This window comes from Dermacentor andersoni, chromosome 3, assembly GCF_023375885.2.
Source record: "Dermacentor andersoni chromosome 3, qqDerAnde1_hic_scaffold, whole genome shotgun sequence".
In the NCBI taxonomy this organism is placed as follows: Eukaryota; Metazoa; Arthropoda; class Arachnida; order Ixodida; family Ixodidae; genus Dermacentor; species Dermacentor andersoni.
Genome location: NC_092816.1, coordinates 150,538,330 through 150,566,055, shown reverse-complemented (window position 1 = coordinate 150,566,055; position 27,726 = coordinate 150,538,330). Strand labels below are relative to the sequence as shown.

At 48.7% G+C, this 27,726-nt stretch overlaps 1 protein-coding gene across 1 annotated transcript; it reads right to left on the bottom strand.

Moving 5' to 3' along the window:
* Window positions 1–1,972: 1,972 nt before the first annotated feature.
* Window positions 1,973–25,276, bottom strand: LOC126524267 (solute carrier family 22 member 7-like). The gene is made up of 5 exons (XM_055067126.2): window positions 24,917–25,276; window positions 22,496–22,825; window positions 17,356–17,556; window positions 10,979–11,384; window positions 1,973–2,370 (listed from the first exon to the last, which is right to left on the bottom strand). The coding sequence occupies exons 1-5, from the start codon at window positions 25,274–25,276 to the stop codon at window positions 1,973–1,975; spliced, it is 1,695 nt and encodes a 564-aa protein (XP_054923101.2).
* Window positions 25,277–27,726: the final 2,450 nt, after the last annotated feature.

Here is a 27,726-nt window from a genome sequence, read left to right as displayed (position 1 = left end):
GGCTGCCGCAAGCGCGTATTGGGCACCTTAGAGCAGCCGGTCATTTTCCGGGCCTCCCTACTGACTTACGACATTCTATACATGGGCCGTTCTACCAGTCCTTACTTTATGCACGAAACAAACTAGTTCGTATACGTGTGACGCCATTTTGTATTTCTTTTATAAACTGTATCATGTATATCGGCAACCATCCGATACCGTTGGGCCCCGTTTCATAGGATTCGGTAGAGCACGACAGCGAAACGTGTCTTCACAAAAGCTTTTGAATGTTTGCTTCGTGAACTCGGCCGTCTGCTGCCGCGAAAGGCGCGCGATCTGCGGGTCGGTGGTTGTGTTGCAGATTTACTTGGAGCGGGGCGATCTGCTGCCGAGACGCTTCGGCGAAGGTACGAACATTTTGGACCGGCTCCGTAGTGTCTTGGGCAGGCGCAATTGCGATGCGACGCGCTCCACTTCAGGAATGCGAGTGGCAGAGTTCGCAGCGTGCGCCCCGAACGCGCGAAGGCGTTCTGCTTCACTTGACGTGTCTCGCCAGACCAAAACGAGATTCGCCCGTCCACGCCGTTGCCGTTCTCTTAGCGCAGCAGTTATCTTACTTGGTGCCGTCGCAAGCGAAGCAGTAGGCTGCGTGTAAGTACTGCTGATGCATGTTGAATCTGCACTCCGTAGGAGACGAGGCACCATAGGCTAATCGGACACGTAAGACAAACCACGTGCGGAAAAATTGGAGGACGCTTAAGCTTCGCCACCAAGAGTGTAACGCGATAGCGTTATCGCACCCCGTTCGCACCGCCCACTCATTCGCTCGGCATGCTCTTGAGTCACACAAATACGAAACGTGCAGCTGAGCAAGCGGAACGAACCAAAGAACTCGGTGTCTCGGAGGGAGAAACGATCTACGCGAGCCAAACGGAGTGATCGGCACGGACAACCGGGCCGCGACGCGCCATGAAGGCGGACGCGATCATGGGGCTGACGCCTCGATGGGATCGTCCTCTATCTCGCTTGGGAGCACCACGCAGACGCATGACTCATCGCCAGCAGCACGGCGCACATCGCAAGGGACGCTTTCCCACCAGACGCGCTACGGCGCAACGACACGTCAGAGGCGCCCCGCATCGGACGCTGCACCTAGGAATCGCGCTGTGAACGGAAAGACGAGCCGCGTCGCCTAAACACGAGGGTTCCAGTGACGCACGCTGGAAGTTGGAAGGGGAGAAAGCGAGAAAACGTATTAAACGCAAGGGTACTGGGGCATCCTCACACCGGTCCCCGCACGGCCCCAATGCGCTGAAACGAGACGAAGGGGAGAAGCGGACGAGTGGCGCGCCACCTGTCGGGGCTACGCCGTACATTGCGAGGAGGGGGTTTTCTGTGTTTGCCGCAAGATGGCTCTGCGTGCGCGCCAAGCGCAGAAGAAATGTAGCGGAAACGTACTTCGCTATGCGTTTAACTGCCACTTTTGTAATTTACATGCTCATAATTACCGATATTCACCGCAGTATAACTTTCCACGGCACGTTTCTAAGGCGAAACCCCAGTCAGTAGAGGCACTTTGTCTCGCTTTGAAGCATCGAATTCATGGCTGAGTGGTAGCATCTCCGTCTCACACTCCGGAGACCCTGGTTCGATTCCCACCCAGCCCTTCTTGCAAGTTGTGTTTATATACGAATTGCCTTCCGCCATTTTTCGCTCACTGCCAACGCCGCCGACCCCGGCTTCTCTGCGACACGAGTACCTTAACGCTGTCGCGTTAAAATGCGTCAACTAAGCAAAAGGCCTACACCACCTACAACAGGCTAACACCACGTTGGAGCCTCCGCTGCGCCGAGTCTACCGAAGCTCTCACTGTCGACGCTCATTAGTGTCACTTTGCAGCACTTCGCTTCACGGCTCCTAGATGGCGGTGCCATCCCTGTCAAGATTGTCAAGATAGAGCACATTTTACGCGTTCGCGCCGACGTCACATCCGTTAAAAGATGTTTATGGTGGACCCCGTCGTAAAACACTTCCGAGTTAGAAAAAGATTAAAAAAACAACTCCTGCTCGTGCCTTCAGCCGACGACGCGCTTCCATACTTCCTCACCTGCACCGACATGAGGGACGTGGCGAAGATGGCGCCGACGCGTCCCGATGCGTACGACACCGTGAGTCCCGTGCTGCGCACTGTGGTGGGGAACGCCTCGGCCGTGTACAGGTAGTTGGCGCTCGTGGCAGCGGCCGTGACGGCGCGCGCGCTCACCTTGACCAGCGCGGAGGGCAGCCAGTCGCGCTCCGCCGTCAGCGGCACCAGCACCAGCAGCGCCGAGGCCTCAAACACCAGCGCCAGCAGTATGGTGAAGGTGCGCCGCTGGCCGTAGCGTAGCATGCCTGCTCGTTCGCCGTAACAGTCGCGAGTGCGCGCGTTGAGTGAAAGAGGCAGACGTGACTGCTTGGCGAATCTCGAAAAGCTGTACAAAAACACACGAAGACCAAGAAACCATGCACACATGGTTTTCTTTGGGCGATGACAAGCGCGTCTGGAATCTAGATAATCGTAAAGCGCTGCACTGAGACAAACCGAAAAAGAAAGGACTCTAATTCCATCGTCCTAAAATGTTTCCAAGACCAGGCCAACACACTTCGTAACCGTCCACTAACGCGTTCGTCAATATCTGTTATGTCAAACAAGCTTTTCACGGTAAAACAGCGCTGATGTCACCACCGAATAAGTTAAGTAGTTTGACAGCTGCGGTTGCGAACACGAGCGACAAATTGGGCGAGCACACGCGACCATGTTTTAGAGCGCAGCTCCCAGGCGCCCGTTGCTGCGGCGAGCGTCGGCGTTGTCCGTCGTATAAGCGAGCGACTTAGCACAGTGAAGGATGAAAGCGAACGCGGAGCGCAGCGGGAGATGAAAGACTGCGATAGAGGAGAAAGCGCGAGGAGAAAAGCGGAGGAGGAGGGTACGGCGTAAGGCGTCAGAACAAAAGCGTAGTGCCGCGCAAGGCGGGCTTTGCGGCGACGATGGCTACGAGATGGCTCCAGATTAGCGCGCGCTGCATGTATAGAAACAAAGCGCTGCATGAACGGAGGTCTGTCTGCAGCGGTTGCTGTGAATCGCGCCCACGGGTCACCCACACGCTGCCTCTCGTCATCTTCCGATTAGCGAGGCAGTCGCGGCACACTTCGCTCCGTTTCAACGTGCCGGACGAAGGAGATTGTCTGCGCCAGCCAATATATCGCGAAGAGAAAACCTGTATAGAGATGTGCTCAAATTTCCCATTAGGGAGTGTCACAATTGCTCGTGAATTGTTTTTACAAGCGAGGCTTTGCGAACATCGCCGGGTTTCGTGACCATGGAAGCTGCGGCCTGGTTGTTTCCTTGCGGAATAAGCCAACCAATCACAGCGCAGCACGCGTGCCGGGCTCGCCGCTCGGTTCCTTGCAGAACCACCAGGTGGCGCTCGCCTCCACGCATCCGCGGAAAAAACAATAACAGTAAAGTAACAGGAAAGTAAGTAGCAGGAAAAAACAATAACAGTAAAAGGGGAGAGAAATGCAGCCGTTATGAAGCACAGAGTTCGATAGGGATGCAATAGGTACGAGGTGCTCCGGGGTATGTGGAAATGTGTAATGGCTCCAGCACTTATTTTGGAAATGCGGCTGTTTGCTTAAAATCAGGGGTGCAATCAGGAGTCAATGACAACCAAAGGTCAGTGGGACGCCTATCAATGGGCGCTCACGGGATGAATACAAATGAAGCTGTGCAGGGTGATATGGGCTGGACAAGTTTTAAAGTGAAAGACGCTCACAGTAAAATTGATTATGAAGAACAACTGAGGAATATGGAAGAAAGTCAATGACCTGGGAGAGTGTTGAGGTATTTGTACAGGAAGAACATTGATTCACAGTGGAGGAAAAGAACTAGAAAGCTTACCAGCAAGTGTACAGCTTGTAGGGCGAGCAACACAGGAACAAAGAACGTCAAGCGGAAAGTCAGAGAGGCCGAAATATTCTCGTGGGTGGCGGCAATGGAAAAGAAATCTATCATGAGTAACTACTTAAGAGGAAAAAACGAAATCAGGAAAGAAACAATTTATGATAACTCAAAGGGAAGCCCATTACTTTTCGAAGCGAGATCAGGATGCTTTGAACACGCACGTATAAAGCCAGATATAAGAAGGAAGAATAAGCATGTGCTTGCTGCGGTAAAGCTGTGGAAACGACGGAGCATGTTTTATTAGAATGTGAAGATATCTGCCCAGCGGCCGATTTAGGCACCACTGGCATCCTTGAAGCCCTTGGGTTCAACAAGAGCAGGGTTAAAGTAAACATCTCCGCAGTTGAGATTAATAAGATGCGATTGAAAGATTGGTGGAAGAAAAGTAGGCGAAGGACAAAAAACGAAGACGTACAAAAACAAAGTTCCCAATAGGTGGTCAGAAAATTTGGTTATGCGAATTCATCGTGAGTTTCTTTTTCTTTTTTAACCTAGGGAGGACATCAGGCAGTATAATAGCAAGCGCTGGTGGCGCAACCCACCGCCCCGTTCCAAAGGGTACGCTCATAACATCCATCTATCGATCCATCCATCTATCGATCCATCCATCCGCGCAAGCGGTGGCTCTGGTCATGAGGAAGCTCGGCCGGTGCCAGGAACCTTGCCTTTGCGCATCGTCGGCTACACAGTAATGAGGAGGTAAACGCTTCTTGCGGATGGAATGCATTCGAACTGCGCTACCTATGCATACGCATGCTGCCTCTGAAATCACGATGCGCTCAAGGCGTCCGTCATACTCGCTGCTACTGTAGGCTATTCCGCTTAACAAAAGGGTCAGTATAATTTGTCTTCGCCCGTGCTTGCGTGTGTGTGCGCGCACTCGTTCCGACGCATTATGCACTCACACAAAGCTTCGCTGTATATAGAGTCCAACTCGTTGGATCTTCTACAATTTTTTTTTCATTGTATATACAGGGTGATCATTTTTCAAGTTTCCTGGAAATTCTAAAAAATCGTCTGTGGTAGACAGCATAATTGTTATCCTTGAGTTGGATTATTCGAAGAGGCGGCCATTACTATCATGAGAGATCGAAACTCATATTCAAATAATTAACGAAGGTCCGCTAATTAAATTCCTAATTAATTACTTTATGGCCCATTTTGCCTTTTAGGAATTGTATCCCTTGAGCTTGCAGGACGTATCCACTTGAAATGAATTTCCAGGGTAACAGCAGGTTCGAGATGTTATTTCCCCAAGTGTGGGTTGAAATTTAAGGGTGTTCCAGTTGCTTTCGTGCTTCAGGGCACAAAAGAGCGTCTTGTTAAAAAAATAAGTGGTACAACAGTGCATTTTTGCGGCGAGCTATCGCTGTGACCGTGTGGTCGGACCCACGCAAACAAGAATCATGCCTCCGCCATGATACAAGAAGCCTTACGCAGCACGGACCAAGCGGAGCAGCTCTGGGCGGTCCAGTGAGCCCACGATGCGGCCAGGGAGTTACAACTCCCGGTCCCAACGTGGGAGTAGCCCGCTCTATGGGACCTTGCGCCCCGTAGCTCGCAGGACCTTTCATTAAAGTTATTCCATCCATCCATCCATCCATCCATCCATCCATCCATCCATCCATCCATCCATCCATCCATCCATCCATCCATCCGTCCGTCCGTCCGTCCGTCCGTCCGTCCGTCCGTCCGTCCGTCCGTCCGTCCATCCATCCATCCATCCATCCATCCATCCATCCATCCATCCATCCATCCATCCATCCATCCATCCATCCATCCATCCATCCATCCATCCATCCATCCATCCATCCATCCATCCATCCATCCATCCATCCATCCATCCATCCATCCATCCATCCATCCATCCATCCATCCATCCATCCATCCATCCATCCATCCATCAATCCATCCATCCAAGAGCGCGTATCTCCAAACTGTTGTCATTCTGGAACTTGATTGTAAGTGAATTTGCCTTGCAAACTCACCGGATACAATTCGTTAATCGAAATGTGTGCCGTAAATAATTATGTCTTACGAAATTAGTGAATTTTCGTTAATTAGGCGATTTGGTGTTTCGAGTTCACGTGCAAGTAATGTCCGCCTCTTTGAATAATCCAGCTCAAGGGTTAGAATAATGTCATCTGCAACACGCTATCTTAAAAAAATTGCGTAAGTCTTCAAAATGATCACCCTGTATGTGTAGTACATGTGCATCATTTCCATTACACACACTGTGTAGCACGCCGCATCATCTCTCACACAGTTATTTCGTTCTTCGTTCCGGCACTTCTCGTGACGCGTGCCACAGCGGAGTTCCTTCGTTTTTCAATGCTTCTTCTGTGCCGTCACTTGTGGTGTTTGTCACTTTTCAGGCACTGACTGACAGTCGTGTGCCGAGTATGGTCACGATTGACACCACTACACATGAAACCGCGGCGATCTGTGCGAACGCTGTACTCGTGATTGTGTTTATGTTTATATTTCACAATATCGGGGTGTGAACCGTGTTAGAGCTCCCGAACGTGTTGCCCTACTACTTGGTCAACCAGTAGCTATAGCGTTAGCCGAAAACGTATTTCCCAACATTTGCTGGTAGACAGTTGGGACAAGGCCGCCTACATAGTGGTTTTGGTGTCGTTTGAAACGATCTAGGCCAATTGTTTCCCACTGCGAATAGGCCATCTAATTGTCTGGAAAACAAAACGAGTAACAGGGCGAATAACGGGACGTGCAGACTGAGACTGACGAAGCGCCGAATTTTAATTTTACTGTTACTCGTTTTTTTTTTTGTCATACGTGTACAAAACGGCCCAAGTTAGCATTTCATTGCCCTTACATTGAAATTGTTATCAGATGCGATGGCACTATTGCAGGTGACAAACGGGAGCATTGGCACTACTGGACGTTATGTAGGCGCCGCCCAGTCAGAGTTCCTTGAAAAGGCACCAAACCAGCCTGACCTCTAAGGTGAGCAATCACTTTCTCTCTCACCTTCGCTAGCCTCCCAACTGGCGCTCTGTCCTCGTCGCCCTATATTTCCCTAGAGGGCACCTGACACTACCCGAGTGCCGAAAATAACCTTAGCCCTCTTCTCTCCTTTGTAAACACCATCAACTTTTGGTTAGCAGGGCTCTGCCCTCCTCGACTACACGCTGTTGCCGCCGCGAGCGCAGAACCAGTTGACTGCACGTATGGCAGGAAGGCGGGACAACGAACAAAAGTGGGCATGCCAGTGGCGAGGCAAAAGTATGCTAAACCGGATGAGAATCGATGTCCCTTGCATATGAGCCGGTCGACGGCATTTATACCGAGAACCTCGCGTGGGCGACCTTCCTGGCGTTACGCGACATGTGAAGCAGGAACTGGAGAAGCAAGAAAAGCAGGACGCGATCGTTTCCCGAGTTATCAAATGTGGTTTAGAAGCACTATAAGGGGACACTAAATGACAAATATTGTGCAAGAATGGTACTCTCAGGATAGCGAATAATTCTACACTTGCGGGCAGTGGCGTGTGGGTAAAAGGCGTGAAATTCAAATATGGGTCGCGACGCATTTTTAGAACTTCCCGTATTGTTCTTCCGAACGTTTCGTTGATATAACGGGCAACATCGGAACGACTCTAGGTTATTTCAATAAGTGAGCAAAACAACACTGGACACGGTCAGATAGTGTGGAAATGGAAATTCTCTCTTAAAAAAAGAAACTGAACAAAAACAAAAAAGAACAAAAAGGAAGGAAAATAAAAGGAAGGTAAAGAAAAAAATATAAACGCACCTACCCCGAAATCTCCATAGAAAGAAATTCTCACAAGCCTCACTGCGGCGTAAATCATTCAATACATGAGCTTTTCTGGCGGCCAGTTGGCGGTTTCGTTTCTACTGTTTCGTGACGTCATCATTGACCAGTTCGTCACGTGGGAGCGGTAATGCAACTTGCGACGTTTTGACCGTTTGGACACGCACTCCGACTCGCTGGGTCGTCTGCTATGCAGCTACATCTGCTCTCACAATGAGTGGCTGTATCGTGTTTGATAAAAAGGGGCTGCCCGTGTACCCGCACAGCGCGGTGTCATCACCGGGCACAATCAGTGACCCCTTGCTTGCATTGCCCATCTCCTGTTTCCCTTTCACTGAGTTTGTATAAAAAGCAGCAGTGGATAAACTGCGGCGTTCTTTGTTGGACTGTAGGTGGTTGGTTTGTGTCGATAACTGGCCCAAGTACGAAACAGCGGCAGTATAGAGGCGACCGAGTGATGCGTAGCGAAAGTCAAAACATGGCAATGTCCTGTTGTCACGTGATCCTCGTCTGCGTCGTGACGTCAGAACACAGTAGGCTCCTGGGAAACGAAAGTGAAAGTGGCAGTAGATAAGCTAATAAACTAAATTATTTAGGGCTCCCTGATGCTTACCTGTATTTCTTTCTGGAGTTTAGCAATCTAGTTCCTTCATATAAAGCAAAACGAAAAAGAAAATGAAACGCGTAAAAGATTTCCAGGAGTCTTTCAATAAAATTGCATGCATTCAGAACATATGCTACCCGAAGGTCACATGATTTCTATCATTAAACGGCCACTGAAATATCGACTGCAATATTAGTGTCCCTGTGTATTCTAGCTTTGAAACTTATTCATGATCTTGTAATTACGGCGGTCGGAGAAGTGGTAGCATGTGCTGCGGTTGCATGTATAAGAAAGCCGGGTAGGGATCAGGGGGCTCAGATCGACATCATCATTGGGGGAGTTGGAGTGCTCACCGTTGAGGTTACAGGATATACCATCTTATATTGAAGAAGCACGGCTCACGCATCATTTGTAAATCTCATTGCTAACCAATTTTACGGGACCAGAAATAGGTGCTATGGTTGGAAATCATACGAATTGCCAACAATGCCCTTTCGGTCACTGTCTTCGTGTCGCTCATTCTGTCAATGGTGCGCTTATAAAAATGTCTTTCCTACATTAAATGCGAGGAAACATAAAGCCAGGGGTAATAATAATAATAATAATAATAATAATAATAATAATAATAATAATAATAATAATAATAATAGTAATAATAATAATAATAATAATAATAATAATAATAATATGGAAGAACGAAGGCTTGCCCTGCAGTCCTAAGTATAAGGTCACGAGGTATATATGCACCAGTATGACAATGTTTTATTCCAAGCCAACGTTCAACACGTCTTTACTCGCATATCGCAGTATTTATGCGGTGCCAAAAACAAGTACCCTCGATGGCGCCGCATTCAAGGATATCTTTAAAATGAACTTCTGGAGTGCAAAGGATGCCCTGAAACTAAAGCTGGACCGCCGCCACCTCACGTTTAAGAAAAAAAAAGTTTGCCTAGAGTGGAGCACAGGAAGCGCTTTTTTCGAACTTCCTATACGAGTTTAGGATGGCGAATATTGCCGTACAGATACTGCTGGACATGCATTTGAATACTCAGCCAAAGTCAATACATTAACCAGAAACGACGAGATTTCATTTTGTCAATTAGCCTTTCATTTACGTTAACAGAGCAAGAGCAATTGAACTGTGAGGGGTCTCCCCAATATAAATATGACTATAGAAATGTAGTTAAAAGATTGTTGATGCAATCGTCACTCAATATCATTTCAACATTGGCTCAGCAGTTATTGAACGTACGCAAGAGAAACTCAATAATAAATTTGTTCATATTTTTAAAATAATTGTCTAAATGCTGTTGACCTGTTGAATAATATGGAGTATAATGAGCAAAACTCGCATATAATATATATGTGCAAAATACACACACGTATATATGTGCGGGTATCATATATATATATATTGTTACGTGTAGAAAGACACAGACAAAAGAGGCTATTTACAGACTACTTACGCTATACTGGAGCCAGAGCGCCAGGCCGACATTCACTCGCGCCTAGGGCACAGACCCACTTCGTCGTCGTTCTCACGGCGGCTCGTCTCTCGGATATCTACCGATAATATCGTAATAATATATATATATATATATATATATATATATATATATATATATATATATATATATATATATATGTGTGTGTGTGTGTGTGTGTGTGTGTGTGTGTGTGTGTGTGTGTGTGTGTGTGTGTGTGTGTGTGTGTGTATGACTTCTTAAGGCAGAGGCATCTATGGTTGCCGCAAGTTTATAAGTGAAAAGATGACGCACTTCAAAAACAACTATTTCTCTCTATGCATCTGTCAGACACTTTTCTTCTCTCATTCTTTCGTACTTTCTTTCTATTTTCCGTTTTGAGCTGTGGAAACCAGCAGCTGCAGCTGTGAAAGCTATCTTTCGGAGGTGGAGTATGGCAAGTGCTGGCTTCACCATTGCTCGTAAGAAACTGCAGGTATTGCCACTCCTATTTGCATCTCTCTCCTAGGCACCACTATAAGTACCCCTGTCAAACGGGGCACTTTCGATTGCGATAGAGCCAGATCAAGATCCAATTTCTCGATCGCAACTGACTCACTTCCTTAACTTGCGCAAAGGAGCCAATCGTGATCGATGAATCCATTTCATTTATTCATTTTCTGAAAGTGCCCAAGAACAGCTTTACACCTTGATATTGGCGCACTTGTGTTGCACAACGATAAAAGCGAAAAGCAAAACAGAACATCGCAAACAACAGCGGTACTAATTTCAACAAAAATTCTATTAATGAAAGACAGGAGTCAGATAATGAGCAAGCGGTAGAGTTGAATATATCGAGATCATGACGCAAGGTATTTGGTTGCGTTAAAAGACGTGTTATAGCGTTAGAGGTGCAAGAGGAATTCACGTAGCAAATGCTATAGGATTGTGCAAGTTAGGGCGAGGCACGCAGAAAGTCACAGCAATGCGATCTCGATCGGGCTAATTGACGACCTAAAGTGGGGTTTACAATCGGGGCTTACTCAACCTCATGCATAAGTCATGGTTTGAAATGTTTTCAGCGTGCAAGAGCATGTGTTACGTTCTCGGAGGCCATGTTAAATAGAATACCTGCATAGGTGCCGGCGATAAGAGGAGCGAGCGTCACCACGTAGGCCACGTCGTCCCAGCGTAGCCAGATGTCGACGCCGCCATCGGAGTCCTGGTCCGCCAACTGGATGCCGTAGTAGCAGAACATGACGGTGAACCACGCCAGGAATACGGACACGGCCCGCCGGCCGGACAGAAACTCAGCCACCACGCGGTCGCTGCCGGCCGTCCTGTTGGCATCAGTTTGGTTCGCTTCGGCTGCCGAGGCGGCCAGGTGGGCGTGCGCGTGGCGTCTCATCTCGGCCTTGAGCTTCCTGAAGAAGCGAGCCGCCTTCTCGGCCACGAGGCCGTTCCGCCGTGCTGCCACGAGCAGCGCCTCCTCGGCCCGCTTGAGTCGCCACGTGGCCAGGAGCCACGATGGGGACTCCTGCGGGGACGTGGTATTGAGGAGTTTTGGTAGACGGCACTGAATATGTATACACTGAGTACGCTATAATATAGCGGGTCATAAATGCACATACGCAGAGTGGCACGTAGAGCTACCCAGATTTAGAGCTGCGGGCTCTTCGTGGTTTGCGTGGTTGCCGTAACCAAACGGCGGTACCGAGGTCATTTGAGCTTGGGGCCCTGTTATACTTTGCTCTTCGTCGCGGCAGGACAACATAAATTGTGAAATAATCTTTCGTTTAGCAAAGAAACGCAAAGAACGTTATGGAGACAGCAGTGCTTACAGGGACCTATGCAGAGAATCTGTGCATAGAAAAACGACACTAAGTAAACCTATAAGCAAGGCCAAACAATGCTCGCAGATTCTCGGGAAACACAATTTACGGTTGCATGTTGACGAAAACCTCGGTTTATGTACTCAAACAAGGCAAACAGGTTGCAAGGAGAAAAATACTTCAATTGAGTAACACAGATGAACAAGAGAAGCCGCAGCCAGGAGTCAACGTTTCAAAAATGCAAACATATTTCTGAGGGCCTTGACAAAGACAAGTTTCCACGCTGGAGCTTCCCTTGCTCGTCCGCTGTTGATTTGATGAATGTTAGGCCGAATTGACTATTCTCCGAGTATATTTTAAAAAAAAAACTTTTTTTGGGGAACACACTGTGCCCAGGTTTATTCTCTTGCATTTGAGGAAAAATAACAATTGTTTTTAGTGATGTGTCCTGTTTTCGAAATGTGGAGTAGGCCAGTTGTCTGACCTAGGCTTCTCTATCATCTCTTATCTTACTGTACAGGGCTAGCATAGTCATTGTATTCGTGCTAAGTATTCATGAATCATTTAAGAGTAACTACCAGAAATTCAGTCACCATGAGGTGTCATTTCCTCAAAATTGCATTGAGCACTTGTTATCGTTTTAAAATTCATTGCATTTTCAGTTCACAAATTATCGTTGCAAGGAAGAATGTGATTTTTGGTGGTATCGCCCGCCAAGCTGGCGTGGAAGGAGCAGGTGACAGTGTGTGCTTTAGCAAGCAGGGGCTTGCTTCGTTATTTCTGTTCTGGGCGTCGCAGTTGTAATGACTAGAAAATAGGTCCGGACTCAACATGTTGCTTCTTTCGTTGTCATTGAATGCTCATAAAAACATGTAAGCCTGAATGTCGAATTTTAGCGCTCCTGCTCGATAAAATACAATCCTGTAGACTGCTGCTTTCCTGTATAGGGCTCGCACCCCTCCATCTGGTAAGCTTGCAAGATAGATAGAATAAACTTTAATGTCCAACGGAAAAGGTGATCTACCCACCCCCCGACACACAAGTCAGGGGGAGGGTGCCGCCGCCTCAGATGCAGGCTGGGAGGTCTTGGGTCCCAGCAGCCTCTTCAGCCAGTTGGACGAGCCGGAGCTGGAGCTCAGAGTCCGAGCTGCGCAGCAGGGTCTCCCAGGTGTCTCTACTACCTATTTTGTGCGTTCCCCCGGGAGAGTACGGACATTCGCATATTATGTGGTCGAGGGTCCCTCTCGCCCCACAAAGATTACATTTATCGCTCCTGGCCTCGGGGAACATGTGGTTCGCCATAACCGGGTGCGGATATGTATAAGTTTGTAGTCGTCTCCACGCGACTGCTTGTCTGTTGTTTAATTTTGGGTCTGGCGGGGATACCAGTCTACGAGCCAATCTGTAATGCTGCGTAATCTCCCCATATTTTAGCATGCGCTCTCCGCTCCCTCGGTCATCGGGGGGCCCCGTAGCGGCTCGGCGGTAGAGATCTCGAGCCAGCTCGTGGGCCACCTCGTTGCCGGGGACGGCTTCGTGCGCCGGAGTCCAAATTATTTGAATTTTTCTATCTAGCTTTCTCTGGCCTAGGATTCTGGCCGCTAAGGGCGAGATCCTTCCCTTGCTAAAATTTTGTATGGCAGTTTTGCTGTCACTCATCACAAACTTCGCGTCCGTTCCAGCGCAAGCTAATGCGATCGCAATTTCCTCGGCAACTTCTATGTTGCGCCCGCGCAGAGTGACAGCGGTCACGGGAATACCCCGGCCGCTCACGGCCGTTGCCACCGTAAAACTGCCGCTACCTCCCGTCGCGTCTACATAGGCCACCTCATGTTCCGAGATATTACCGAATCTAATTTTTAATGCTTCGGCTCGTTTATGCCTCCTGTCTTTGCTATGTTCCGGGTGCATGTTTTTTGTCAGGGGGGGGATAATCAGATTTTTTCTAACTTCCCTATCTACTTCCACCTTTTGGGTGGGGCCTCCGTCCGGATTTATTCCAACTTTGGCCAATATGGCTCTTCCTGTCCTCGTGGTGCTAAGTCTCTCAATTTGAGAGGTTCGCACAGCTTCCGCCAGTTCTGCCCATGTGTTGTGCACTCCTAGAGCCATCAGTCTCTCTGTTGATGTACACATGGGCAGTCCCAGCGCTCGTTTTACGCATTTTCTCATTAGAGAATCAACTTTTCTCTTTCCACCATTTTCAAGTCGAGATATGGCGTTGCATAGCTCACCCGGCTGAATATGTACGCCTGTATTAGTTTAATTAAATTTTTTTCCTTTAACCCTCGGCCTTTGCTGGCCACCCGCCTAATTAGGCTCAGGGTCTGTATTGCGTGATTCTGCAGCCTCTTGACGGTCTCGCCATTGTGGCCGTGTGACTGCAGAATCAGGCCCAAGATTCTGATTTGCTCGACTATTGGGACCTCTTTACCCGCCACTTTAATTTTGATCTCCGACGGTGCAAACAATTCATGGTTGGTAGAAGCGCCCAGAACAATTGGTATTAGCGTTAATCCTCGCTCGTCCGTGTCTGCCGTGTGTATGTGCACTTTTTTGCGCTATATCAGGAAGTAACAATTCATGGTGAGGCATGGAGTTCAACAGGAGCTTCTTGAGAATTTTCAACAGAATTTTGAGGACCCAAAGTGGAGTATGACGTGCATTTGTTGCCGTCATAATTGGTGTTCAGGGCCGCTTGCTTACAAGATGCAATATCCAGCAATATCGGTCTCCGAGCTACCCTGGTGCAGATGCAAGACGGGACTGACGGGCATTTGGGCTACTACAAAGTTTAGGCAGTATCTCTATGGGCGGTCATCTAAAATTGTGATCGACAATGACGCTTTGTGCTGCTTAGCCAACATCCGACACCGTTCGGGACGATGGGCACGTTGGAGTGTGCGACTTCTGGGATTTAACATCACTGTCGTATAGAAGTCACGCAGAAAACATGAAGATGCTGACACGCTATTACGATCACCTGTAGAACCTAAAAATCCAAACGAGAAAGGCGACAGTGCCTTCCACGAAGCTCTCAGCTGGCCATACCTACTCGCTAAACAGAGATCGGACGCTAAGTTAAGGCCCACCATCGATTACTCAGAAGACGGCACGGCGTCCCTGCCTCGCCCTATTTCGCGAAGGTTGTTGTCATTTTGCCTACGAGATGGCATTTTGTGCAAAAAAGAAACACAGATGTCGGCAACAAGTCCCATCTTCTAGTAGTGCCTCCAGCCCTTCGCGACAACATCTTATTAGCTTGCCACGACGAGCCAACATCTGGACACTTGGGCTACTCAAGGACTCCGGAAAGGTAGTGACAACTGTACCATTGGCCTAGATCGGCTGCTTGCGTCAAACGCTGAGTGAAAGGATGCCGTGAATGCCAGTCCCGCAAGTCACCATCCTTCAAGCTTCTACAAGCTATGGCCCACCACGTACGCCGTTCGATCAAGTTGGAATAGACCTTCTTGGACCATTTCCCTTGTGTTCCTTTCGAAAGAAGGGGATCATTGTCGCTGCTGATCACTTAACGCGTTACACTTAGACGAAGGAAATACCACGTGGGAAAGCATCTGAGGTTGCCCAGTTTTTTATGCATCAAATTGTGATTCGGCATAGCGCACCGTCATTCATCATTACTGACCGAGGCACGGCCTTTACAGCGATACTTGTGGACGACATCATTAAGGTGAGCTACGCGAGTCATCGGAAGGCCACCGCATACCACCCTTCGACTAAAGGCTGGACAGAAAGAATAAACAAAATGCTGGCAGACGTGATCTCTCTGTACGTGGATGTGCAACACAAAACGTGGGACGAAATCCTGCCGTACGTTACGTTTACGCACAGCACTGCCAAGCAGGAAACTACACGATTCACGCCATTTCACTTCGTTTATTGCCGAGATGGGCAAACTACGCTAGACGCCATGATTCCGTATGAAGACATCCATCAGCTCGACCAGTTAGCTCCTGGCGTCGAGGAGTACATTCAACGCGCCGAGGAAGCACGTGAACTGGCCTACGTGCACATAAGACAGCAGCAGTGTGCAGATGCAATAAGGTACAATCTCCTCCATCGAAAAAATACTTATGAAGCTGTTGACCAAGTTCGGGGTATCGAGTCGATGCTTGATTGGGAGGGGGAATAATGCCATCTGGTGTTTGGAGCCATCAAACGGTCAGCATAGCCTGCCCAGCAAAAATGGCGAAGAAGAAGACGACGAAGACCAATATCCCGCGCCAGCTGGATAACTGTTCCTTCCTATCTGGCATTTTGTGTCTAGCTGCTGTTCTGTTGCTTGCTCTTGCCTTGGCGCGTGACAATATGTTGCAATAGTTTCAGTTTACATAATATTTATGCGCAGTTACACAGTTGTAAAGGTTATGCTTAAAATACTTAATTTTGCAATTTCTGTCTATCTTGTAAAAAAAGTGATAGCCTGAATAACTGGCAGTTTTGATCTCCCAAAAGGCGAAGCATCTACAGGGACAGCAAGGTTTAGCGTTGCGCTTGTACCTCTCGGATGTTGTTCAACGTATACGCGGGTGCGACATCGACATCTTGGCGCGACGCTAGTCGCAAGCCAATTCCTGCTCTGTAGAAGGAACAGTGCCCTGACAGCTAACAGGCGCCTCCCAACGCCAGTGGTTCTGCCGGCTCCGATCCTCAACGGTACACGAGATGAGAACCGACGGAAAACCGTCGGCGTTCGGAAAATGTTCCAAGCGTCTCAAGGATGTCGCGTGCATGCGGGAAATTCTGACGGGTGTTCTATTTCGCTGCTTGATGCATGCGCACCTGTGGCCTAAAATGATAGAGCACCGCGCTTCTGTGCTGGAGATATCGTGACGGAATCTGCCCGGAAGGCATTGTGATATATATATATATATATATATATATATATATATATATATATATATATATATATATATATATATATATACATACATGCCGTACAATGTGCCGGTAGTGTCCGTGCGTATTTGCTACTGCAATAAAGAAATATTGTCACCAGTCAATAAATTTTCCAATTTTCTTTCAAGTGCAACCAGTGTCGTTACGCTCCCTGTAGTGAATGATGAGAAAAATGTTTTTTTTTCATTACCATGTATTTAGATAGAAGCTCTTGAGGTAAAGCCTTCTCGTAAGCTGGCAAGCGAATTGAAGTGTATGGCCTCTAAGTTCGCTAACAGCTACTCTGTGAGAGAGAAGTCATCAACTTTCAGAGAGAGTTGCTGTCATCTGGACAATTTTTATGACGTCCATAAAAACACCAGAACGAAGCTATACATTCTGAATCATAATGCTCACTTGTTGCTTAGTCCGGAGAAAATTTAACAGTAGTACAAAACGGAGCTTCCTTAATTTCACTAGTGGCGAGAAGGCCAGTATCAGCCACATCATTATGGACAAACATCGAAGAGGTAAATACGTATTATTGTAATAGAACTGTACAGAAATATGTTCGCTTACACCCAATCTGTCGTATTACAATTATCGCACATATGACGTTCCGTCTGAAAGAACCCTCGGTAACGTGAGCTATGTCTAATGTCGTCGTCTATATAATTGCTATCGCTGTGATAAATACTGGACTACGCCCATATAAACAGTAGCTAGTCACCGTGGCGTTTGTCCTGTGAGGCCAAACGTTGGACGCTTGCGTACCTCGAGCAGGTAGTGGGAGTAGACGAGTGAGACGGTGGGCATCAGGAGCAGAAGCTGGGTGGCCGGCCAGCTGAACTGGGCAGCGGCGAGCAGCTCGAGCACCACCGGCATCAGCATGATCCCTGTGCCGGTGGCCAGCAGCGCGCACGCGGCTCGCCTGTCTGGCCCCGTCACTTCGTACAGGAGGATGAAGCTCAGAACCTAGCGATGAGTAAAAGCTTATGAGTCGAAAACAGCCCTAGAGAACAAACAGCTTTGTATTAATGCAATTAGCATTCGCTGCCTACTTCAAGCGCTATCTATCTATCTATCTATCTATCTATCTATCTATCTATCTATCTATCTATCTATCTATCTATCTATCTATCTATCTATCTATCTATCTATCTATCTATCTATCTATCTATCTATCTATCTATCTATCTATCTATCTATCTATCTATCTACTTAGGTATAAAGGTTATAAACAGGGAATCATCATCATCACATCATCAGCCTGGTTACGCCTACTGCAGGGCAAAGGCCTCTCCCATACTTCTCCAACTACCCCGGTCATGCACTAATTGTGGCCATGTTGTCCCTGCAAACTTCTTAATCTCATCCGCCCACCTAACTCTCTGCCGCCCTCTGCTTCGCTTCCCTTCCCTTGGAATCCATTGCGTAACTCTTTATGACCATCGGTTATCTTCCCTCCTCATTACGTGTCCTGCCCATGCCCATTTCTCTTTCTTGATTTCAACTAAGATATCATTAACTCGCATTTGTTCCCGCATCAGGGAATATGTACCTCAGAAACGCTGGCCTAAGTTTCGTTAGGAGGACCTATCTTCGTCAAAGGCAGCCTCGTCATCCTCGGCATGTTAGTTTTAAAGGGTTAGTGCAGTGACGTCACGTGCATACCACAGTGTGCTATTCCATCTGTCAGCCCCTATCTTGATTTTGGATCTATCTACTTAGATCGACGCAGCGGTCCGAGTTATCTATCGGCTTGGACAACGAGGTATGTTCTCGTGGTCGTGAAGTAGTCGGAATCGTTTCATCGTCGTCATGCAAGCATCGTGATTTGACTTTCGTCATGTCATCGTCGTCACGCAGCAGACTCAATGGCTCAAGTCGTCTAATGGCTTGAGCCACTAGGTAATGTTACATCCCAACGCCACAAATGCATTAATTGGACGTTCGCCCCAAGGCAAACGCCCGCCCATCCATCATCACCTATCCAGACTTCAATGCAGCGTGGACACCAACACTTGACGGGTCCCCAAAAAAGGCCATCGCCCCATCATTACCTGGCAGACTGAGCTAAGGATGAAAAGGGGAGCCCCATCCAAGGCTACCAAACAACGACGACGACGTTGCATTCGCAGGCTGTTTTCTTGCCACATATTCCAAACCATCCGGCTTCGGAGGTGGAGTTACTATGAAGTGTTGCGAGCATGGGCGTGGTATTGCAACTGAGTCAACGATTATGATTTGCTGCTGCGCAGTCTTCAGATGTTCTAGTCGACTCGCTAGGGAAGACGAATGTATTAAAAGCGGAGACTTATCGAGCAGGGAACAGAGGGTACTGATGTGAACTCGGACTTTTAACTTGCTCCTGCATGGAGTGTGCTTCCGTAACTGGAGCCATATAACTAAGTTAATAACACCTTTATTCCGATAGCAACTATATGAACATTCCAGACGGGTTTCTGCCGTCGCCGTTGCTGTCAGGTTCCGAATGAGTGAAAGCGTGTCAGGACAAAGCCACCTAGAATTGGCGAGGCAGGGGGCTGAGGCGAGGGAGGAGGGGCGTTCTTCCACGGCGGCTGCTACGGTGCCTCGATGTCCTCCTCGCCCGCCGCTTCGTACAGAGCGTACCCAACCGCGGCATCTACTACGGCATTGGCCACGAGAATCGCGGACGCCGTAGTAGACGCCTTTGGCGGACGCCGTAGCGACGCCTTGCCGGCGCTCGTGTCTGCTAAGTGGCTGTGACGTGGCGGTCTGCAACGCGCTAAAGTGCGCGCCCTCGCGGGCCTCATCTGCAAAGTGACCTGCGATGTTAGCAGAGCGCGCGTAGTGCCGGTAGCTTCGTATGCGCTGTGCTTTCGACGTTTCGTATGCGGTGAAGCGACACATGCACGGAGGTCACTTGGCTCGCGGCTGCGGCCGCGATTCCTACTTCCAGCGTTCACAGACAGTTTCCGCTATCATCGAGCGATATATGTTCATCTTTACGTATACGCGTGTGACACTTTGTTGGTTGATTTAGCTAAAACACGTTGACGGGCTAGTTGGTTCGAATAGATGATAGAATGTGTAAGCGCGACTGAACAAGAACTTAGATGCAGACACACAAAGACAGCGCTGTCTCCATCTGTCTGTTTCTTTCAGTCCCGCTTACGCATTCTATCATTGTTAATTTAGTTAGTAAGCGAATGTTTACAAGTTTATACTGCCGCTAAAACTACTATTCTCACTTCGTAGAGCTATCTGCTAATTTGCTATCGCAATCGGTGCTTCGCCTTTCCGGTGGAACGGCGAATTTTTTTCCTTCATTTTTTACAATCTGACGTAGCAGTCGATGGGCTCGGTGGATTCCTTGCTCTAATGTCACCCTAATGTTGAATTCCAATGGCGGAGTCGGAGCAGCCGACGGACTCCGCAAGCGAGCACTCGACTCTGGCTTAGCGCAACGCCTCCAGATCCGCGAGTGGAACACAACCTGCGCCGCCGGAGTAAGGCGGAAGCGGAAGTTCTATCACTGAGTTACCCAGGATACCTTGCGTGTTGTCATTTCCTTCCGCTGTTTGCTCCCAGCACCGCCGCACCGGTCACTTGCGTCGTCAGCGCCGTTCACCTGTTTTTTTTTTCTTTTTTTTAAGTGTGGAATGGATATCTCGCCAAGCGTGCAGCAGCTTTTGCTTCCTCGCGAGTCGTGACCGGTGGCGCCTCCCAGCAGACAAACGTGGTAAAGGAAATACGTCGCGCAGAGTTCCGGTCCCCTCCGCCGATTTTGGCGGAGCATCTTTTGCTGCTCCACGGAGTGACTCCCGCTCTGAATCCCCTCCGACTCTCTCATTGCAACACCTTACTCCCACCTTCACTCTGTCATTGGAACAAACTTGCTCCGACTCCGCTATTGGAAGTCAACATATGCCGCAACAGTATTTCAGCTTTGTAATCACTCTTGTTGTGCCGTCGTCTTCACACCATCATTGTCGTACTGTCTTCATGCATTTGGTATGACGCTGCCATTGTGACGCCGTAGTGGGCGTTCCATCGTCGTCGCTTCAGCTTTATTTTATGACTCTCGTCATGTCGTGGTCTTTACCCCATCATCGTCAGATAGGTTCATTGTACAATCTTTGCCACGACATTACCGTCATAGACTCGTCGTCATCCCACTGTCTTCATACCGTTGTCAGGCCATCGTCGTCATTGTGTCGTCGTAGTACAGTCATAATCTCTTCGTTATGATATACCGTTGTTGTGGTGTCACCACAGTTGTTCTATCATTGTCCTTCTACCCTAACTACTTCTTCAACCGGCTCTCGTCATGCAGTCGTCGTCATTCCACCGTCGTCATACCACCTTCTTCACTTCATCGACCTCAATCTTTCTTGCCCATTCTATGGTAATGAAACTGTCGCCATTCGATCGTGATTGTGCCGCTGTTGTCATGTCATCGTCGTAATTGAGTTATCGTAAGACCGTCGCTATCCTGCATCTATTGTGATACCGACTTCGTAATGCATTTGTGATTATGGCATCGTCGTCATTCCATCTTCGTCATTGAAGTCTCGTCATGCCGTCGTTGTTACGCATTCGTCGTCATACAGGCTTCGTGACATAGTTATCTTCACGTCAGTGTCGTCAGAGGGTCATCATCCCATTGTCCTCATGCCGTCGTCATGCCACCGTCTTCATATAGTCATCGTCATGCATTCTTTGTCAAACCGTTAACGTGATGCCGTTGCGGTATTTCTATCGTGGTCATTCTAACTTCGACATCCGACTGTCATTATGCCGTCGTAGTCCCGCCATCGTCGTCACAAAGTAATCATCATATCATTGTTGTCATCCCATCGCCATCACGCTGTCTTTTTGCATTCATCTTCACTTTAGTAACATCATCTTATTTTTGTCATCTCGTCGTCGTCATACCGCATGCGCCGATCCATCGACGTCATTCCTTCTTCGTCGTTCTGTTGTAATTATGCTGTCGTCATTCGATCGCGACTGTATTTCCGTTGTCGTCCCACCGTCATCAATGCGTCGTCGCCAGACAGTCGCTATTATGCGTTGTTATGCCGTTGTCGTTATGCCATCGTGGTCCTGCCATCGTCGCCATTAAAGCTTCGTCATCCGTTCTTTAGAGCGATAGCTCTGCTACTGCAGCTACAAACACAGAAAACGCCTGGTTCCGTAAATCTGATCTTCAAGCTCAGCCAAATGCAAACTGGGACGCCGAGGGCGCCGACGGCTCTGAGCAGAGTCTGTGTGTGTTCATTTAATCCCATCTCGTGCGCTATCGAGGGGCGACATCTGCAACGCTACTGGAACGCTCATTACGCCAGCCTACTGAGAAACCTTAGGTGCAACGCTATACCATGCTATCGCTTTCAATGCTTCGGGTTCGGGTAAAACTGGTAATTTTTTCCTACAGTGGTCGTCACGTCATCCCGCTGTCATCATGTCGTCGTCATCACGCTGTCTTAGTTATGCCGTCATTTAAGAATGGTCATCTAATTGTCGTGATTAAGTCGTCGTCATAAATTCTTTGTCGTTCAATCGGCATTACTGTGTCGGCGTCATACAGTCATCATCCCGCCATGCTCATGGACAACTTTAGCAAGCAAAAGCCATTGCGAAGTGGGGCGCTAGCGTAATATCTCGCACGTAGCCGAAGCAACGCAATTGTCAGCGCGAACCGCAGCGATGGTAAATAAACGTGACTTCTGAAACACGACGTCTCGCGACACAGCTCGAATGCTAATCCCGTTGCCATTGACAGTCATCGCGTGACAAGTTCTGCCCTATTTTTCGTCGGACTACCATTGGTTGCGAGAATATGTTTAAACGAGCGTCGACGCTAGTTCTTACAGTTGCAGAAGCTCTGCCGCGTGGCGTATACCGCCGTTTTTCGAGTGCGTACCTGGGCAGCGCTGCTCGTGGCCGACACGACCATCCTGGAGAGCACAAAGACGACGAAGCTGTGCGTCGTGCTGCACACAATGGCGGCGAGAATGAGCGCGCTCACGGAGCCGGTGATCACGGGCTTGCGGCCTGCGCGGTCCGAGAGCAGGCCCACGATGGGCACGCACAGCATGGCGCCGGCCATGTACGCGGCAGACGAGAGCTGCACCAGGCGGCGCCGCTCGCACACCAGGTCCCACTCGCTGACGATGCTCCGGTTGCGGAAGGCCGTCGCGTACTCCCAGCTCTCGCAGGGCACGGCGCGCCGCGTGTGGTTGAGCGTATCGTCCTGCGCGCACGCGTCGCAGACGATGGGGTCAATCAAGCTTGCCGCCATTTCTGTGTGCGCAATGAAAACGATGGCGGATATTCTAACAGAATGTGGTTTGATCCCGGCCGTGGTGGCCACGTTTCAATAGCGGCGCGATGCCAGAACGATCGCGTATCGTGCCTCGGGTGCCCGTTAAAGGGAAGCTGAAATGTTTTCCAGCAAAAATGAGTTAACATCTGTACATAATGGTTTTCAACCCTCCGAATACGAATATCGTATCGAAATCGAGCGAAAGAAAGCGCAAATATATTTTATCTCGACGAAAAGTGCAGCAGCGGACACGCCCAGCTCCCGCGTCTCGTTTCCGCCTGTGATTGGTCGGGCGCCTCGTGACGTCAACACTAGTAACCGACCGCTGCCGCTACACATGAAGCGCGGTGCCAGGTAGTTTGGTGCTGTTTTTCTGAGACAGTAATTGAAAATTTAGAGAGACTGCGTTTTTCTGAGGAGTTCGGCGTTACTCCCTACATGTACGAGCCGATCGCGAAGAGCCGGCCTCTCGAAGAAGCAAACGATGCTGGTGCGAGCAGTGCTTTCGACGCGAACGAAAGCAAAGTCTTGGGATCTCCTCGTGTTGGAAATGCTCTTTGGTGGGTATGTTTTTTGCAAAGCGATCTAGTGATCTCGCCGATCTTTCGCCGATCTAGTGAGCTCATTTCCGGTCAAATAACTGTAGTGTTGTGTTCCTGCATGCCTCCTCGTGGAACGTAAGCGGGGATGTGATCGTCGGCATTTGTGCGCTGTCCAAAGCTGTCGGCAATCTACAAAGATGGTTTAAACGCGTGAAAAGCTTCCCGGTTCATGCAGTACGTGTAGTGACCTTCATCTGTTGACTACCACGTTGACTACCACTCACGTTGATTACCACTCACGTTGACTACCACGCACGTTGACTACCACTCTACATACACGCAGACGCACCAACAAAGGAATGCAGGGTCGATCGAAGCAGATTACGATGGCACGCACGCAGAAACAAGCGTGGTCAGGCACGGTCGCGGATGCTGCGAAGGAACGAAACACTAGAGTTGACGTCACAACACCGCGGTTTCCGGTCTCCGCTCGCATCGTCAGCGTCAGCAGCAGCGCGCGGCATTCGACGGGGGGCGGAGCTACAGCGCAATTTCAACCGACGATTACGTCGCTCCTAATTGAAAAAAAAAAACCAAATTTTACCTACATGGTTTATAAGGTTCCCGCATCCGTATATGAGCGTCTTATTGAATTCGACAAACTCTTCAGCTTCCCTTTAAGCAAACCCAGATGTTCGAAATTAATCCGTAGCCCCCCATTATGTGGTGTGCCTCCGAGTGAGATCAGTGTTCTGGCGCATAGCAACGCAGAATCTAATTTTAATGTATTTATAATAAGGTGTGTTCGCTTCAACTGGAAATGGAGCAAGCAAGCACAGGGATCCAAGAAAAAATTGAATTTATAATCTCTAAAGTAGCGAATACACGGAAGAGGAAGTAAAACTAAGGCTGGATAAGCTAACATATAAGATTAGAGGAGTTCCAATGACTGGTAAAGAAGCGCAACATAATATAGCTGTGAAGGCGTGAATGAATGCCCTTATACTCGTAAATAGCTTGTCTACTATGTGAAGATGACACCTGTCGGCACGCTCACTGCATGCATATATAATATACATACACACATGCATATATAATCAAGTTATTTTGTATCTAGACTGCAGGACAAAAACCTCTGCCAGCGAACTCCAATTGTCCCTCGCTTGTACTAGCTGATTCTAACTTGCGTCTGCAAATTTGCTAATTTCATCACCCCACCTAATTTTCGGCCATCCTCGACTGCCCTTTCCTACCTTTGTCGCACACACACACACACACACACACACACACACACACACACACACACACACACACACACACACACACGCACACGCACACGCACACGCACACACACACACACAGATATATATATATATACGTGCGTGTCTATGTGTGTAAACATAGATGTATGTATGTATGTATGTATGTATGTATGTATGTATGTATGTATACACGATTCCTAGAAAGCGGCGCTCACCGCGGGCACGGGCGGGTCGTAGACGGTGCACTGGCTGAAGCTTCCATCCGACTCGACCGGTATGGCGACGTTCCTCCAGAGCTGCGCGGGCATGGCGTCGAAGGCGGCGGGCCGGGCGCACCAGTGGTCGACGGGGCTGGCGATGGCGCGGTAGGCGAGCGAGTGGCAGAGCAGCACCACCATGGAGAGCAGGCTGCACGCCATGATGCGTCGCTGAAAGGCACCGTGGCCCAGGATGGCGTACAGGGCCCTCTCGACGGCCTCCTTGGTGTCCTCGGGACGGTGGAAGTTGGTCAGCACGGGTCCGGACTCGGTCAGTGCCTCCGGTATCACCACTTCCGGGGCGGTCTCCCAGGCCATCGCTCGCGCGTTGCTGTGGCCTCAGAACATGGCTCATGCCCACAAGTGGGATGGGTCACACAGAAGGAGATGAAGACAGCCGGAACGAGGATAACTAAAAGGAACAAACGAGCTAATGTCGCCGCTTTACTGCGGTTAGAAAAAGATGGTTGGAAATACCTTTTCGAAGAATTGGCCTGGACTTGACAGAACCTGCAATTCTTTCGTTCGGAGCGTCCACTTTGGGATTCAGCCACAGGGATGCATGCTTGGCTGTCCGAACATTTCTTACGGAATCTAAACGAAGGCCCTGCTAAATTCCTTTCTTTTTGTTTTTACTTTTAAATTAATTATTACTCATTCAATATGACCTTCCTGATTTTATTTAACAGGTAATTAAGCGCTATTCAATGCTATTTCAATAGCTATTAGGAAATTTATGCTTCATAATAATTTCGAATAATCAACCCATTTCTTGGCCAATCCCCCATCGTGGGTAGGAGCCACACGCATCGCAGGCTACAACAACAACAACAACAAACGGCAACGTAGGGACACAGAATGGCAGTCCAATTAGGCTGCGATCACACAAAAAAAAAATGAAACATTCTACTGCAATTGCTACTCCTAGCTTTCGTAACCTTCTGTATTCTTCAATAAATCTAAGGAAAACTGCTAAAATGAACCGCAGATGTTATAGACCTGGCAGACACCAAGTGACAGTAGATTTGATGTTGATAACGGGAAAGCTACATTACTAGTCGGAAATACCAGGAACATTCTGCACAGCGAAGAGTATAAGTGGTAGCAAGGAAGAAAAAAACAAAACAAAACGATCAATCGTGTAAGGTTAATTACTAGAAGAACAGGGCTAATTAACTGAACAGCTCAATGAACGCAAAAATTTAGACGAGGAGCTTGTCTCTAATGGATGTCTGTAAAGTATACAAACAATCCAGCTTGCTTACACCTGCCTCTTATTTCATGAAAATAGTGCACAGGTTGTGGATAATGAATATGTAAAGTTGAACGTGCGTGGCTGGATCACGGCATTTGCAGCACATTACGTATGCAAACGCTATGGAACGCTATAAATGACGGGCGCTATAATGTAAATCTGTTCCAATTGGTTTCTAATAAATTTGTGCCATTGGCCCTCACCATTTTCAGAAATGTTCGCGCCTCGGCCACTTCGCCTGTGTGTCATGTGACTTCACGAAAACTGCAATATATCCCCGCTGATATGACGTGTACACCCTCATTATGTATGATTAAGCCTAACCACACACGAAAAAAAGAAAGATATGTACGATTCTACGTCCTTTTCGCAATTAGCGCTCCGCTATTGGTCAAAGTTTGCGCAGAATTGCCTGTCCGTCACACAGAGTCGCGAAACCGTGCGAACTTGCCTCGTAAAAATAACATGTACGCACTAAAAATGGGTTATTAGGTCGCCAAAAATTGATTTTTTTCGTTAAAGCCGGCTATAGTGCCCCTTTCTGAAAGAAATAGTTCGCTGCACACCTATTGCTCTGGCACTGGCTGGCGAGGGGAATGAATTTTCAGCGTATAAATTTTTTCGTGACAGTAAAGCTTTGTCGCGCCGTTTCGGAATTATACGACATCGCTCTGCCAACTCTTCTTCGCTGGGAATCCGTTTTAGTGGCACCTTTAAGATCGCGGTGCGCGTCACCGTGATTTTCAACCGGCCAACGCAAGCTAAGCAAGTGGGAGCGGACCAATCCCAGCCGCTGGCAGCACTCTCCTGACTAGGCTATCGACGTTCAGTCTCTTGGCTCGGCCCACTGAAAGCCACTTCACTTGAAACCCACCTTCTGTCAGCCAATTAGATGAGAAAAACCAACCAAGCTAGGCCACGCTATTCGCACTGCAACCAAACAAAAGGGACCTGCTCTCAACGAGGGGAGAGGTTGATAGGGCTCTTCAAACAACGCTGCGTCACCGCGCTACGCTTGCGTGGGCGGTTACGTGTTTTATTGTGATAGCAATTATATGGACACTCGAAGCGCATTTCTGCCGTCGACGTGAGGCTCCGTATAAAGTCCAAGGACGATAATATCGCCGCGTGCCGTATGCTGTATGTGCGAGTGAAGAGTGCGAGGGTAAGTCGGCGATCGCGGCTCCATCTAGCGCACGAAAGGGAGAAAAGCGGGGAGGAAGCGCCCCGTCGTCTTCCGTCATGCGCAAGGCTCCGTGGGGGGGGGGGGAGGCGAGGAGGAAAAGGGGGCACGCGTTCTGCTGTGGGCGGCCCGAGCGCCCATGCCGCTGTATTTCGAAAGCCATCTGCGATGGAGACACCGTCCGCCGCGCGCTTTGTTTTCGCGGCTTAGTACGCACTAATGCGAAACGAAGCGCGAATATTGTCACTTAGTTCACAGCAAGTTAGTTCGCTAGGTTCGTTCAGGGAAGCGGGCTGGTGCCATTCCAAAAGGGCAGGCACGGTATCTATC

Excerpts from the sequence above, each read along its gene's own strand:
- LOC126524267 (XM_055067126.2), bottom strand. The coding sequence starts at position 25,276 with ATGGCCTGGGAGACCGCCCCGGAAGTGGTGATACCGGAGGCACTGACC. Across the intron at positions 22,826-24,916 it reads ACGACCCGCCCGTGCCCGCG|GACGATACGCTCAACCACAC; the intron begins GTGAGCGCCGCT and ends GCGTGCGCGCAG. Across the intron at positions 11,385-17,355 it reads ACTCCCACTACCTGCTCGAG|GAGTCCCCATCGTGGCTCCT; the intron begins GTACGCAAGCGT and ends ACGTCCCCGCAG.